General features: G+C 42.9%; 1 protein-coding gene across 1 annotated transcript in view; it reads left to right on the top strand.

The window, feature by feature from the left end:
* Positions 1-1,858: 1,858 nt before the first annotated feature.
* LOC138742912 (uncharacterized) overlaps positions 1,859-14,194 on the top strand; it is a 56,454-nt gene continuing 44,118 nt past the window's right edge. Inside the window, exons 1-2 of the mRNA XM_069897796.1 lie at positions 1,859-2,136; positions 6,597-6,649. Coding sequence (XP_069753897.1) covers positions 1,909-2,136; positions 6,597-6,649 — 281 coding nt within the window. The 5' untranslated portion in view covers positions 1,859-1,908. The remainder of the gene's footprint in view (positions 2,137-6,596; positions 6,650-14,194) is intronic.

The raw sequence follows: 14,194 nt of genomic DNA, 5'->3' as shown, positions 1-14,194 counted from the left end.
TCAATAGTGGAGAAGCCCCGGTAGCAGGTGATCTCTATGTCAGCTCTATGGGGTAGGGGGTAGGCGTGTAACAAGTTGAACTGGTTGATTATTTGGCTGTAATCTATCGCCATCCTTTGCTTTTCCCGATTGTTCACCACCACCACCCCGTGCCCTCCAAGGTCACGGGTCTATCACTTGTTCAGCCAGCAGACGCTGCACTTCAGCTTTAATGTATGCTCTGTCCCCTGAGCTGTATCTCCGGCTTTTAGAAGCCACAGGTTTGCAATCCTCTGTGAGGTTTTCAAACAGAAGGGGATGGGAAATGCACAAAGTGGACAGTCCGTGGGTGAGACTTCTTTAAAATGTTTTGCACTGTTAGCAAAGGGAGGGGCCCATCGAATTGCATCACCGGGCTCTTTATCTGGCACTGAAAATCCAGACCCAGTATTATTTTGTTGCACAGAGGTGGAATATCACTAATAATTTAAAACATTTATATTTTACTCCCTGGACCTTAAGGGTCACCAAACAGTAACTTTTAATGTGAGTGGCGTGGGACTTTTCTGCCAAGGAGATGTAGCGATCAATGGGACATGCCAATACATACAGCTATTACAGTGGTGTAATACCCCATGCCACCACAACCACCTCTCTCTCTTTTCATTAAAACAGTTGAATCACTGTGTGCCAAAACTACCGTAACCCATCTTTTCACTTAAATAGATTGGTCAAGCAATTTACCAATTCAGGATCAGTTAGGCCGCAAGTTAAGATGGATGATTCAAAGTGAACGCAGCCACTCCCCACCACCATCCCCTCTTGAATAATCTCACCTCCTTGAATGTATAGATGAGAAGGATGAAGGGATGATCCTTGTTGTCTTCTTTCACCCAGCCAAAACTGCCACAATAAGCTACCATATTCCATTTCGAGAAGGGCAAAGTGATGGGATCCCGCTCCTGGTTACAATCCAAAGACCCAGTGAAACCACATTCGCAGCGTACACTTATCAACTACTCATTAGGGAACTGCCATCATTCTCTCTTAGTTGTCTTGAGCAGACACCAGATGTGAAGAATACTCTTGAGCATCTGTTGCCAAAAGTGACTAAGATAATGATATGTTGTGATGCAACAGCCACAATTAATTTATCAGCTGTCATCAGAAATGCATACTAAAAACAATGTGAATTCAAATAAGGGAATCAAGTAATTACCTTGTTTTTAAAACCAACAAAAATGAGTGGGGAAATTATAGTATACAACGTTGTGTAAGAAGCTGACACATTCAAATCAAATTGCTCTGTCCGCTCCCTTAACAGAAGCATTAATACAGGAATGAGCACTCTCGTTGATGTAGCAGCAGCAGACTGAGAAATTTGATAGGAGTGTTTTAAACTCTTGGTGGAACCACAAAGTATATTATTTTAGGCTATGGTCTTGAATGTCGCTGTATCTCGTTTCAAGGATAATAGACCATAAGAAACTTGGTACCTTGCTGATAAGATTTAAGAAACGTGAGAGTGCAAATAATGATGATTTCCTCACGATTAATCCCCTTTCTGCTTTTAAACAGAAGGAACAAATCTATTGTCAGAAAGTCTTTAAAATGCTTGGGATGTTCTGAAGAGCTTTAGGCTGATGAATTACTTCTGAGGTGCGTAGGCAGGTGTCAAATCCAGACTGTGTTCACCCCTACCCTACTCCCCACCCGCCCCCCCCCCCACACCCCAAACCCTCTCGGATACCAATATTGAGGTAAATAAGTAGCTTTTCTGTCTCCTGAAGTAAACAATGAGTGTCACACAGGAGCTCTGAGGAATTGTATCCCCTTTACAGCCATTGGCTCTCCTTTATTCTTCCACCATGAACTGGTGACTCAGGGTATTGTTACAAATCAATTTATTGTTCTGTAATTACATGAAGTATGTTTTCATCTGGCGTAAGGAGGACACATTCACCATCGGCAGAAATTGCCTCAAGCGCCTCTTACAGTCAGAGAAAGAGGAGCAAAAGATTGTTCTCAGAGTCTCCGTGTGTCCATGGATTCAGCTCCAACACTCCTGCAGCTCCTGCAGTCACACACACAGAGTCCAGTCCAAACCATCAGTGGCCCGAGCTGCTTTGCACGTCTCTACACATCTCAAAAGAAATTGTGAGATTGAATCTTAGTTTAAAGCAACTTTATGCCCACTGCTGGGCTGTTTAGAGCATGTTATGCTATTGGATGCCCATCTTTTTTCCCAGTGTTTAGATTAAACACTGCTACTGTAGCAGCTCACTGGAGGCTTCATTGAACCTGCTCAGGAGGTTCTGGGTGACGTCATGACATCACAATGCGATCACGTCATTTGGAACGTGTGGGGTTTTCAAAAAGCTGCAGATGCCTGTTTGAGTAAATGACTTTTAATGAACTTCGACTCGACCACACCTGATCATTTTCCTGTTCTTCATTTCACACTGTGACATATACATTGCCTGTTCCAATCTCCCCTAAATGATGTCAGCATCAGTGTGACATTAGAAATTCATTCATGCGTGATTTTCAACCTCACCAGTTTGAAATACGATTGTTTACTGACAGAGCATCCGGGTTTTAGTGAAATCTTTTTCCCACAGGATCATTCCTGATGAACAATTTTGTCCAGAAACGTTGACAAACAATTCCCTTCCTTGGATGCTGCTGACCTGCTGAATTGCTCAAGCTTCTTGTGGTTGCCCCACAAAACCGTGTTCTTATCTAGGACCTTCAGTGTCCTTAATGAAGTCTGTGACCTGTGTACTTAGAAGGTCACAGATCTCAGTGAGTTCACAGAAGGTCATAGACCTTGCTGATGAGATAGAAGGGCACAGCTCTCAGATCTGTAACACATAAGGTTACAGATGTTAATGAGGTCACAGTTCTCAGTGTGGTCACAGGAGGGCACAGCTCTCAGTGAGCTCATAGAAGATCACAAGCTCTCAGTGAGGACACAGAAGGACATAGATCTCTCAGTGAGGTCACAACAAGTCAGAGATCTCAGTGAGGTTACAGGAGGGCACAGATCTGTTTTCACATCAAAGCCTGTGTCCTCACTGAGATCTGTGATCTTACTAAGATCTGTGACATTCTGTGACCCCTTTGAGAGCTATGACCACCTGTGACCTCACCAAGATCTGTGACCTCTTATGACTTCACTGAGATCTGTGTCCACACTGAGCTATGTGATGTGCTAGTTCCTTACTGAGATCTGTTGTCCTCCTGTGGCTTCATTGAGAGCAGTGAGGTCCTGTGTCCTCACTGAGATCTGTGTCCTGTCAGAAATCTGTGACCTCACGGAGATCTGTTATCTGCTGTGGTGTTAATGAATATTCGACCTTCTGAGCACCCAGGAGGTCACAGATCTCAGTGAGTACACTGAAGCAGCCTCAGTGTCAACCTTTATAAGAACTCAATTCGGGCAGCACGTTTGGCGTAGCGATTAGCGTATCGCCTTTACAGTGCTAGTGATCGGTACTAGAATTCGAATCCCACCCTGTCTGAAAAGAGTTTGTGCATTCTCTCTGTGTCTGCTTGGGTTTTCCCGGGAATGTGGGGGGGGGGGGGGGGGGGGCTCCAGTTTCCGTCCTCTATTCAAAATGTACCCAGGGTGTAGGTTAATTGGGTGTAATTTGGGCAATACAGACACACGGGGCAAAATGGCCTGTTATTGTGCTATATGTCTAAATTTAAACAAATTTAAAATTTAAGAAATTTTGTGGGACAACAGAAAAGGCTGAATGAACTCAGCAGGTCAGGCAGCGTCCTTGGAAGGCAAATGTTTGTCAACATTTCTGGATGAAACTTTTCACCAGGAATGATCCTGGGGCAAAAGAGTTCAATAAAACCCGGTTGCTCTGTCAGGAAGTGATAACAACTGTATTTCTGTCTGTGGAGATTGAAAATCATACTGGGATGAATTTTACACTACTGATAGCATCAATGAGTGGAGATTTGCACAGGTAAAGAATGAGACACCATTAACCAAAAGCCTACCAGAAAAAAAGCAATCATTCAATTTCCAGTTTGGGTGGCATGGATGGGTAGCGGTTAGTGCAACGCTCTTACAGCGCCGGCGATCGGGACCAGGGTTCATTACGCGCTGTCTGTAAGGAGTTTATATGTTCTCCCTGTGTCTGTGCAAGTTTTTTCCAGGGACTCTGGTTTCTTCCCACCCTTCAAAACATACCACGGGTGTAGGTCAATCGGGTATAATTGGCTCATGGGCTGAAATGGGTCTGTTACCGTGTTGCATGTCTAAAGTTAATTTTTAAAAATATCATAATATGCTCTGAGTGGCCCAGAAGTTGGCACAAAGTTGGGTATTTCATTTCTTCCTTTAACTGACCTCACTGAATTTGCAAGATATAAACATAGGGCTGATTGCTGACAATATTCATCATGATTGAGTACCTATGACCCTCTGTTTCCCTTTGAGCACCCACCCATACCCTTTGCTATCGCAGCATCCATTGGCTAAGCACCAATTCTACACTACGCCTTTTATTGTGGCCAATCCATTTAAGAACTGGCTATTGTGATCATGCCTGTAGACTAGATCTGGCAGCTGCAAGAATTTTGGAAAGGATCAGTGGCATGTGCTGTGCTGAAGTAGATGTAACACAGCTTTACTCAGGAAAATCCCACAACTGTAGGTGACTACACTGTTCTTTAGTACCATAAATATGTAGAAAAGAATTTCCCAGCCAACATCCCTGATGGAGCCGCAATCTCTCAAAACTGCACTGAAGTGGCAGCTCAATTGTATCCTGGAGTGGTGCTTGAACCCATGTCATTCTCAGTGGATTGATCCTTATTCGAATAAAGCACCACTTTGTTTCCTCTCTCGAGTGCCCTGTCTGTATTTGCAAGGTTTGAACACAGGTCTATTCAACAAGATTCATCATGGTCAAACACAAACCAATCTTTACCAGACTACCATCCATTTAGTTACTGAAGCCACTGGCAAATTGAGTAATGAAAGGTAGAATCTTTGATAATGTTGGTGTTTCCAACTTGAAGAAATTGAAGACTATTGTATTGGTTCCAGTGTGAGCCAGTCAACAGGACAAGACTCATGACAAATTTACTTCAACCAAGCGGGGTAGCGAGGTGATTTGGAGTATCACTCCTCTCCAATTCACCATTAATCCAAATGACATCTGATGGTTTTTCCACTTTCTGTGTGTGTGTGTGTGTGTGTGTGTGTGTGTGTGTGTGTGTGTGTGTGTGTGTGTGTGTGTGTGTGTGTGTGTGTTTGTGTAGTGTGGGCCTGTGTGTGAGTGTGGTGTGTGTGAGTGTGGTGTGTGTGAGTGTGGTGTGTGTGTGAATGTGTTGTGTGTGAGTGTAGTGCGTGTGTGAATGTGACGCATGTATGTGTGGTGCGTGTATGTGCGGTGTGTGTGAGTGTGGGGTGTGTGAGAGTGTGGTGTGTGAGTGTGGTGTGTGTGTGTGTGTGTGTGGTGTGTGAGGGGGTGGTGTGTGAGTGTGTGGTGTGTGAGAGTTTGGTGTATGTATGTGGTGTGTGTGAGTGTGGTGTGTGTGCTAACAATAGAAGTGCATTGTAATCTTTAAAGAAAATGCCAACTCATTTTATCCAAACTCATTGGAAGGGTATGACGGACTCTCATATTAATGTCAGGTCCAGCTTCCTTCAGAGATATCAACAATTTATTCATGAGATGAGACAGTGCTGGTACTTTCCACTAACCCAGCCCATTAATGAATCAGGCACACGGCAGAGTGAAATCCCATGGTGAATGAAAACTCATTTTCCCCCTGATGCTTAACAACTCTTGCTGCAGGAGACAGGCACACAGTCACCTGATCAAAGAAAGTGAGCAGAACACCCAGAAGTTCCAACTCGAGCTCATTGCATTTCAAAGAACTGTTGAGTATGCAATAGGAAGGTTTCATTTGATTTTTCTTTAAGCGAAAGCAAGACAATGTTGAATATTTATAGAGAGATTTGAAAGAAGAGAGAAAAGAAATCTTCGATGAATGTATTGCTTTTCACGACCTTCAGATCCCCAGGATGCTTTACAATCAGGGGGCACATCCTGAAGAAGGATTTAGAAAGCATGGTGCTTGATATCTGGGCAGAAAAATGACCAGATGGTCTACTTAGTGATGTCAGTCCAAGTTTAAATGATGACCAGGTCACTGGGGAACACTCTTCCACAGTTCTTTGAAATAGTGCAGTGGAATAGTTTATCTCTACAGGATCACGGTTTGGCAATTCATTCAAAAAATGAGCTCTCTCCCCAAACGGATTGATGCCCCAGACTAGGAGTTGAAGCTAAACCTTTCGGACAAGCAGGTTGCAAAGTGGTAAGGTAGGGAAGCCTGCTGAGTTCTTCACTCTATAATGCTCTCGCTACTAGTTCCAGGGTTGAACTCCAGTGATAATAAAAAGATGACTGTTCTGAATTTCCTTCAAACCAGCAGTTCTAAAGGAAAAGATTGATTGAGGAATCCCACTGATGTTTTTATTTTTTTTAAATTTAGAGATATAGCACAGTAACATGCCCTTCTGGCTCATGAGCCCATGCTGCCCAAATATACCAATTAACCTCCAAATCCTGTACATTTTATAGGGTGCGAGGAGACCAGAGCACCTGGAGGAAAGCCACGCAGGCACCAAGAGAAGGTACAAGCTCCTTACAGACAGCATCGGATTCAAACCCATGTCGTTAGTGCTGTAATAGTATTACTATAACTGCTCTGCCAACCCTTTCAGCCTCAGTTCAACTCCAGGTTCAAGGACAGTGTCTTTGCTACTGTTATCAGTCTCTTAAATGGACCTCTCACTGCCAAAAGGTATTGCCCTCCCCATCTCTAATGGACTTTTCTCTTTACCTTCCACTACTTGACAATTGCAACACCACTCCCTACACAGTAGATTTATTTATTTGTTGTTATGGCACTTCCTGCTGTTTGAGTTGACTTACCTGGATAGCTTGCGAGACAAAGCATTTTACTGTATCATGGTACATGTGACAATTCAATTTTTATTTCCAGTTGCTTATAGGAGGGAAACTCCATTTCAATAATAAGACGCTGGCTTGCATAATGGGTCTGGTGAGATCTCTCCCAGTAGGTGACTCTCCATAAAGCCTTTGCACTTTGTCCACCTGTTAGTCTCAATATTCCAAAGCTTTGACCCTGGCAATGAGTTGGCTATTCAGGCAATCCTCAAATTTACCACTGAAGTTATCCTCTCTCTGCTTAAGTGGATATTCCAGGATTGCAATGAGGATACCTGCTGATTAACTTCTTTCCTTTATTCTCCATAACTCTGGATAATTACTACTTGTTCTGCTGAGATCAGTCAACTCACAGCAAATGCAGTGTCAAATTCCAGATCTTCCCAGTCAGTGCAACCAAGTACCCCAGGTATTGTCCGCATCCACTGTGCTCAAAAGGTACAGCCTTTGCAGGTTAAGCATTTAGTCACTGCAAGACATATCTGGATAAAAGTGAAGCTTGCGCCTGTAATTGGTATCGCTAAGTTACTGCTGTCAATGGAAGAAGTTTGCTCAGAAGATTTATCTTTTGTGCACTGCCATGACCCATTTCCTTTACAAATCACACAAAGATAAGTGGCAGAATTAATCAAAATGGATTTCCTCTGACTGGTTTAGGCTTTCCATGTCCTTCGTGTTGGACAAAATAGCAAATCTTGCAAGGCTATGTAAATTAACCCACATGATGTTGCCCAATAGAATCTTCATTGAATGAGGCAAAAAGGGGGCACTATTGGTATTTGTGACAAGTGCCATGTTGGTGAGAAGCTGATGGGGAATTGTGGGGAGATGTGGGGGGGGGGGGCACCTCTGTCAAAACAGGACACATAATCAGTTGATTACTGGTTGTAAAGCTGCCATAATCTGTTGTGATCGCTGTTTATTTTGTCCCACAATGGTAATTAGCACAAAATACATCAAGAGCAATTAGAATACAATGCCTGGGTTGACAGGCCTGTCACACTCAAAGTCTCCTTGCTGAGAGCATGGGAAATTCAATCAAATTAGTCTTCTCATGGGGATTTTCTTTAACAGTTTGCATCAAAGGTTTCAACTAAGACTGTGCTTGACTAGGTGTGCAAGAGAAAGAAATGAGAATAGATCCACATCTTGGAATGAAGTTTAACATTAGACAACGATGAGCTCAAAAAATGTTGCAAGTATTTGTTTGACGGCTGGTTCACAGCTCATATGTTTTTGTGTTTGATTTTAATTTGTGACCAATTTATCATATCAGTGTTTAAAACTTTGTGCAGCGTAACAGAAGAGATGATTGCTCTCTTGTTTGCTTCCTGAGGCAAGTCAGAAAGTATTGCTGTGCATCCATTTTCTCGCTACCTTGTATAATCATCACCCTCCATATTTTTACCTAATTCTTCAACAAACTTTCTCTAATACACCCTTTTCCAACTCTCTCTCTTCCTCTGACATTCTTTCTCCCTTTTCCTCATTCTGCGTCTTTCTCTTTATCTCTGGGCCCTCCTTACAATTCACGAGCCCCAGTGTAGCAGCATCGTTTTGCTTAACGCGAACCTGTTCCAGTTACCAGTCACATTGCACGCCCAACAATTTTCTCCCTGAGTCCTCAGCGGAAGGTGTTGGAAACAATCTCAGTTCGGCTCCTTGTGGACAAAAGTCTATTGTGAAAGAAATGTGTTGTAATTTGGGATTAGCTGGGAGATTTCCCATGAATTTCTTCATGGATACCATAGGATCTAAAATACTGATTCTAATGTTTACTAAGGAGCATAATTTCATCATAATTTAAAGGCAGATTGTTTTCTGCATTGGAGGGGATTGTACATATTCAACTTGTGAGAAACAGAAGTACCTTCACAGAATTTGCTCAAGACAAAAATTGAGAACAAAGAACATTTATTATACAACAATCCAATGTTGGGTGTTTCCCCTTACCCTGGGAATACACACACATACTGGGGCTCACCCAACTTTTATACAGTTCATTTCAGTGTAGAGGTACCCTCCCCCCCACCTAAAATTCTTCTGTCTCCTGGATAAGTTTGGCATTAGGCAAATCCTGTCTGCCTACATGCTGTTTCTGTGAACTTGGAGGACCAGGGGGTATCCTGTCTGTGTCCCATCATGTCATTGTCCTTATTCACCTGCCTTTGTCCTTATTCACACCTTCCCAACCCTCAGGGTTTACTAACTCTTATATGCAGAACTTGCTAATTCTGTCTAAAGGCTTACTAATTACATATGTGGAACTTGCTGACTCTCTCTAAGGCTAGAACACCCTTATCTTATTCAGACTAATTACTTCCTACATTCTATTATCTACCCTTATCCTATTCATACTGGCTTTATTCATTATACATATCCATACTAGCATTCTTCATCTCTCATATTTTCATATTAGTTTTACTCATCTCTCACAATCCTCACTTTTCTTTTAGCTACGCTTCGTGAATTCTCAACTGGAATGTATTACTTGTAAACTTGGTCTTTTTCCCAGCGAGTCAGTAAATGAACTGCAATCTCAGCATCATCAGACAGAATTTGGGAAACATACATCCTTTGGGTTATAGTGATCTGATGACAGATCCGTTGAATTTAATACTGCACACGTCTTTAGGCAGGGGAGCACCATAATGGCCAGAATAGCAAGTCCAGCTGCTATAAGGGCTGTGGGTATCAGACTCCAGTTACCAATAAAAAGTCTAGTCCATCCCACACCGGACCAAGGTTGCCAAGTCTGAACCTGGGCATGGGAAGATTTTCGAACTCCTGAAGAAGTGTCTTTAACTGCCTGACCGTTGTGAGCATTGTCATTAACCAGTCTTTCACAAACGCTGCCTTCAGCAGCCAATGAGTAATCGAGAGCCAGGCGGTTTTGTTGAACTGTGGCTCGTATCTGTCATCTTTCTTCAGCCCATAAATTCAGGGCCATCACTGTCTGTTCGGTGATGAACTCCAAGGCTGCCTGGAGCCTGATTAAACGATTTAAATGCCAAGCAGCTGTGGTGTTCTGGAGCAGCTTACGTCGTTTAAAACTGGAACTCCCCTTACAGTGGTGGTTCTTAACATTCCGAATGTCTGTGTGACCCAAAGGATGGTTTACAGGAGACCAAGTTGGGGAGGGGTGTTTCTTGTCACTTAACCTGTGAGTTGCAGCTTGTCTGGGAACATTAGCATATGTATTCACTCTATCTCTGCTACATGTACAATCCTGACTAACATTCTGTCTGTCATTGTCTCACCATCTTCTTTGTGCTATCTCTTTAAAACTCCTCTTTTTAATATCTGTAGAGGCCGGAATACAAACCAAGTCTACTCCCCTAGGGCCGTTCAGTTACCCTGGTGCATGTTGGGATCCTATATTAACCCATACTAAATAAGGTACCCCACTATGACTACACTCTATATCTGCGCCCTGTCTGCATTCTAAAGGTAAATAATTGTCACCTCTGCTGCCCCTATTCCAGGAGGACTTAATACATTGTGAGCAATTTGGTGATTTCCCAAAAATTATGAACCAACAAGTAAACAAAACAGCAAATGGTAAAAACAACATTACAACACTTTTTCCCGGCGTAGTGTAACTTTCAGATCAGAAGGATGAAGGACTGCATGCCAGGTGGAGGGTAGATTATCAATGTCTTTAGTCTGTGGATCAGCAGCTTGTTTAATTCGTTCTATGTGAGTCCACCCCTTTTCTCTCGTTCGCACTGAAGTGTCTGTAATCAAAAGTACACAATAGGGGCTCTCCCAGACAAGTTTTAGTTGGTGATATTGCCTTGCTTTTACATATACCCAATCACCAGATTTAATAAATGAATAGGATGCTCCAGGGGTGGGTTTTGAGCTAATAAACCCTTCCGTTTTAATTCGTATAGAGAGGCAGAAAGTCCCTTTAAATATTTGGATATGTACTGGTCGTTAGCCTCAGGGGTAGGGGTATTAAAAGGTGACATACAAGGTTCGAGTATACCATCTTTCACCAACTGGTCAATTACTGGCTGCAGCCCCTTTTGGCCAGCCATCGGAATTGGATACTGCTTTCGTTTAATTACTTGCTCAGGATCTTTTAAAGTAACTTGCAGGGGAGAAATATCTAACACTCCTCTATTGCCTCTTTTTGCCCATACTCCAGGATTTATTAGTTCCCGATCCTCCTTGGTTAATACATACAATTGAACCCCGATACCTGATTCCTGTGGTCTGGTGCCGATAGCGAATTGGTCCTGTAAATCTCGACCTAACAAACAAACTCCAGCTTGGAGAACTAGTAGAATGTCCTCCGTTACTATCTTCTCTCTCATTTGTATTCTTACATCCTTTAATACAGGGACCGTAAAATCTCTTCCTTCTACTCCCGAAATCATCACTGTGTCCTCTATCTTAACACCCTCGGGTGGTTGTAAAATACTAGACCGGGCTGCCCCAGAATCTACTAAAAAGGTCATCTTGTCACTGTGGGGTCCTATGCTTAAATTTACCAATGGTTCTCCGTGCAGCCCCACGGTGTGTATTGACTGAGAACCGTGACCCCCCTATTCATAATCTGCTTCCATCAGTGCATAAGATCATGTTTCCCTGGCTCGCATTGGGCATTCTCTCTTAAAATGTCCCTCCTTTTTACAATGGTAGCAAACTAATGCTCCTGTTTCCCAATTCCTACCGGGATTACCACGAGATCCCGGGAACGGTCGTCGTCCCCGGAATTCCCCTCTACCCTTGCCCCTGCTCTGGTCTCTACTCTCCCACTCCCAGAACTCCTCCCAATGTCCAGGAGCTGGCACACAGCCCCTACCCTTTCCTTGCTGTCCCTCCACAACTTCCTTGACTGCCTGCATCAAAATCTTAGCCTTTCCTTTCTGTTTATCCTCAGACCTCTGGACGTTTGCCCTTTGTGCAATCTGTAAAACCTGTGTTATTCCCTGTTCATGCCAATTCTCAGTCTTCTGCAATTTCCTTCTAATGTCTGGGGTTGAATTTGTAACGAAGCCCATTAATACCAATTGTTCACCCGCTGGGGATTCTATATCCAGACCCCCATATTGCTGTATGGCCGTACGCAATCTATTCAGAAATGCAAAGGGGGTCTCCTCGGGACCTTGGGAAACCTCAAATGCTTTCTTAAAATTCTGTCCCTATGGAACAGATTCCTTGATTCCTTTTATCAGATTAACCCTATATTCCTCCATTAATGTGTGACCATCATTAGTATTCTTATCCCAATTTGGTTTTGCCAGGGGGAATTTAAGTTCGCCAGGTATCGCCTCTGGTCCCCCTTGGTGTTCCATATCCCAGACTCTAATCCCTGCCTGGTGAATCATTCCACGTTCATCTAAAGTGAACAGAGCCCTAAAGATCGATGTTAACTCATCCCATGTATATATATTTGGTCCCAAAAATTGATCTAATTGTTTGGCACATCCCTGAGGATCCTCTATCAGGGAGGTCATTTCTCTCTTAAAGTTACTCACCTCCGTACTAGTCAGGGGCACATTTACGAAACCGAGACCCCCTCCCATGGTAACTTCCCGTAAAGGTCTCATCCAGTTAATTTCTGGCTTATCCTTTCCTTTCCTTTAAAAGAATAGATGAATAAATATTAACAATTGCAGTTAGGGCATGTTGCAGACGATTGTTTTGGTAGCCCTGGAGTCATTTATGAGTTGCATTAGGGTTGTTTGGGAGGTTTAATAGCCTGATAGCTGTTGGATCAAAAGTGTTCTTGAACGAAGAGGAGGTGGACTTCAGGATTCTGTACCTTATGACTTAAGGAAGAGTGAGAAAAGGTTATGCCTAGAGGGATTGTGGGGAGGGGGGGGTGGAGGGTCCTTTATGATGTTGGCTGCCTTCTTGGAGCATCTCACAACATTTAATGATGGAGCCCCTTCAGTGCTGTGCCACTTATAGATGGATATCAGATGGAATTTAATATGCATAAAACTGGAAAATACATATGAGGAACTTAAATGTATACAGATTTATATGCCTTTTCAAGAAGAAGTGGCATCTAAAATGCTTGCCTGAAAGTAATGAGAGGCAACGCACTTCGAAAATGAGTTTAGAAGGAGGTCTTAATGGGAACTAAGTGCAGGGGTTTTTTTTATTTTATATTGTCAGATGACATTAGCCATCAAACATTAAGCCTTCCAAAATAAAATGGATGTCAAAACTTCATCCTCCTTTTTGAACTACTCTGGCTGTTGATTTTGATTGGAGTCACTTTTCAAATTCCACTTGCTTTAAAAATGACAGGACTACAAATGTAGAGATGACGCCATGCTCCCATAACTCTTGGATTCCCAGTCGGTTAATCATCGGTAACTGCTGAGCAGAGTATTAATGCCTTTCCTGCTAACTCTAAGGGAACACGGTTTTCTGGTTTGGTTTCCATACCCTTCTTTCACAGCCTTTTGCTCCCTCACATTCATCTGCTTTTCTGTGTTTGGAACCACACTTTCTAATTTTCAGTTTGCTCCACTCACCATTTCCTTCCCTCCTTCCAGCTGCAACCCCGAAGGTGTATATCCACTGAGAGCAGCTACATGCATATTTATAACTATTATTCCAATCTCTCCATGTTCTAGCCTATTACATTGTTTGATTTCCACCAGCCCCCATAATCTCTGGGTACCTGGAGTTCTCTGACCAACCCTATTGCTAATCCTCTAATGTATTTGATCCATCATTAGTGTTTCATTGGCTAAGGAATGTAGCTCTGGAATCCTTTCTCTGAAAACTCCAATCTCCCTTTTTTTTCTCTTTCCTTCTTTAAGATGTTCCATTGGCCAAACACTTGACCTAATGTCTCCTTGTGTGGCTAGATATCCAACTTTCCACTTGTTAGATCTTCCTGGAAGTTGTAAGTTTTTGCTTGGCTAAAGGTGATGTCTGAATGAATCCTGTTGTTATTATTGACAAAACCACTATTTTCTCCTCTCTGGGTCCCATTTTGGCTGTGGACAGTTAGTTGCCTTTGAGCTATAGAGTCACTGAGTTGTACAGAACAGAAAAAGCTCCTTTGCCTTATAGTGTCCGTGCTGCCCTTTTCTGTCCATCTACACTAATCTGATTTACCTACAGTATGTCCCTATCCTTCTATGACCTGGAGAAACACAACTGCTCTGCTGGAGGAACTCAGTAGATCAGAGAGCATCCAAGGGTAGAAAGATCAGTCAACATTACTGACCAGT

This window comes from Narcine bancroftii, chromosome 9 (genome assembly GCF_036971445.1).
Source record: "Narcine bancroftii isolate sNarBan1 chromosome 9, sNarBan1.hap1, whole genome shotgun sequence".
NCBI lineage: Eukaryota > Metazoa > Chordata > Chondrichthyes > Torpediniformes > Narcinidae > Narcine > Narcine bancroftii.
The sequence above is the reverse complement of the archived record's forward strand: the minus strand, read 5'-3'. Positions and strand labels throughout refer to the sequence as shown.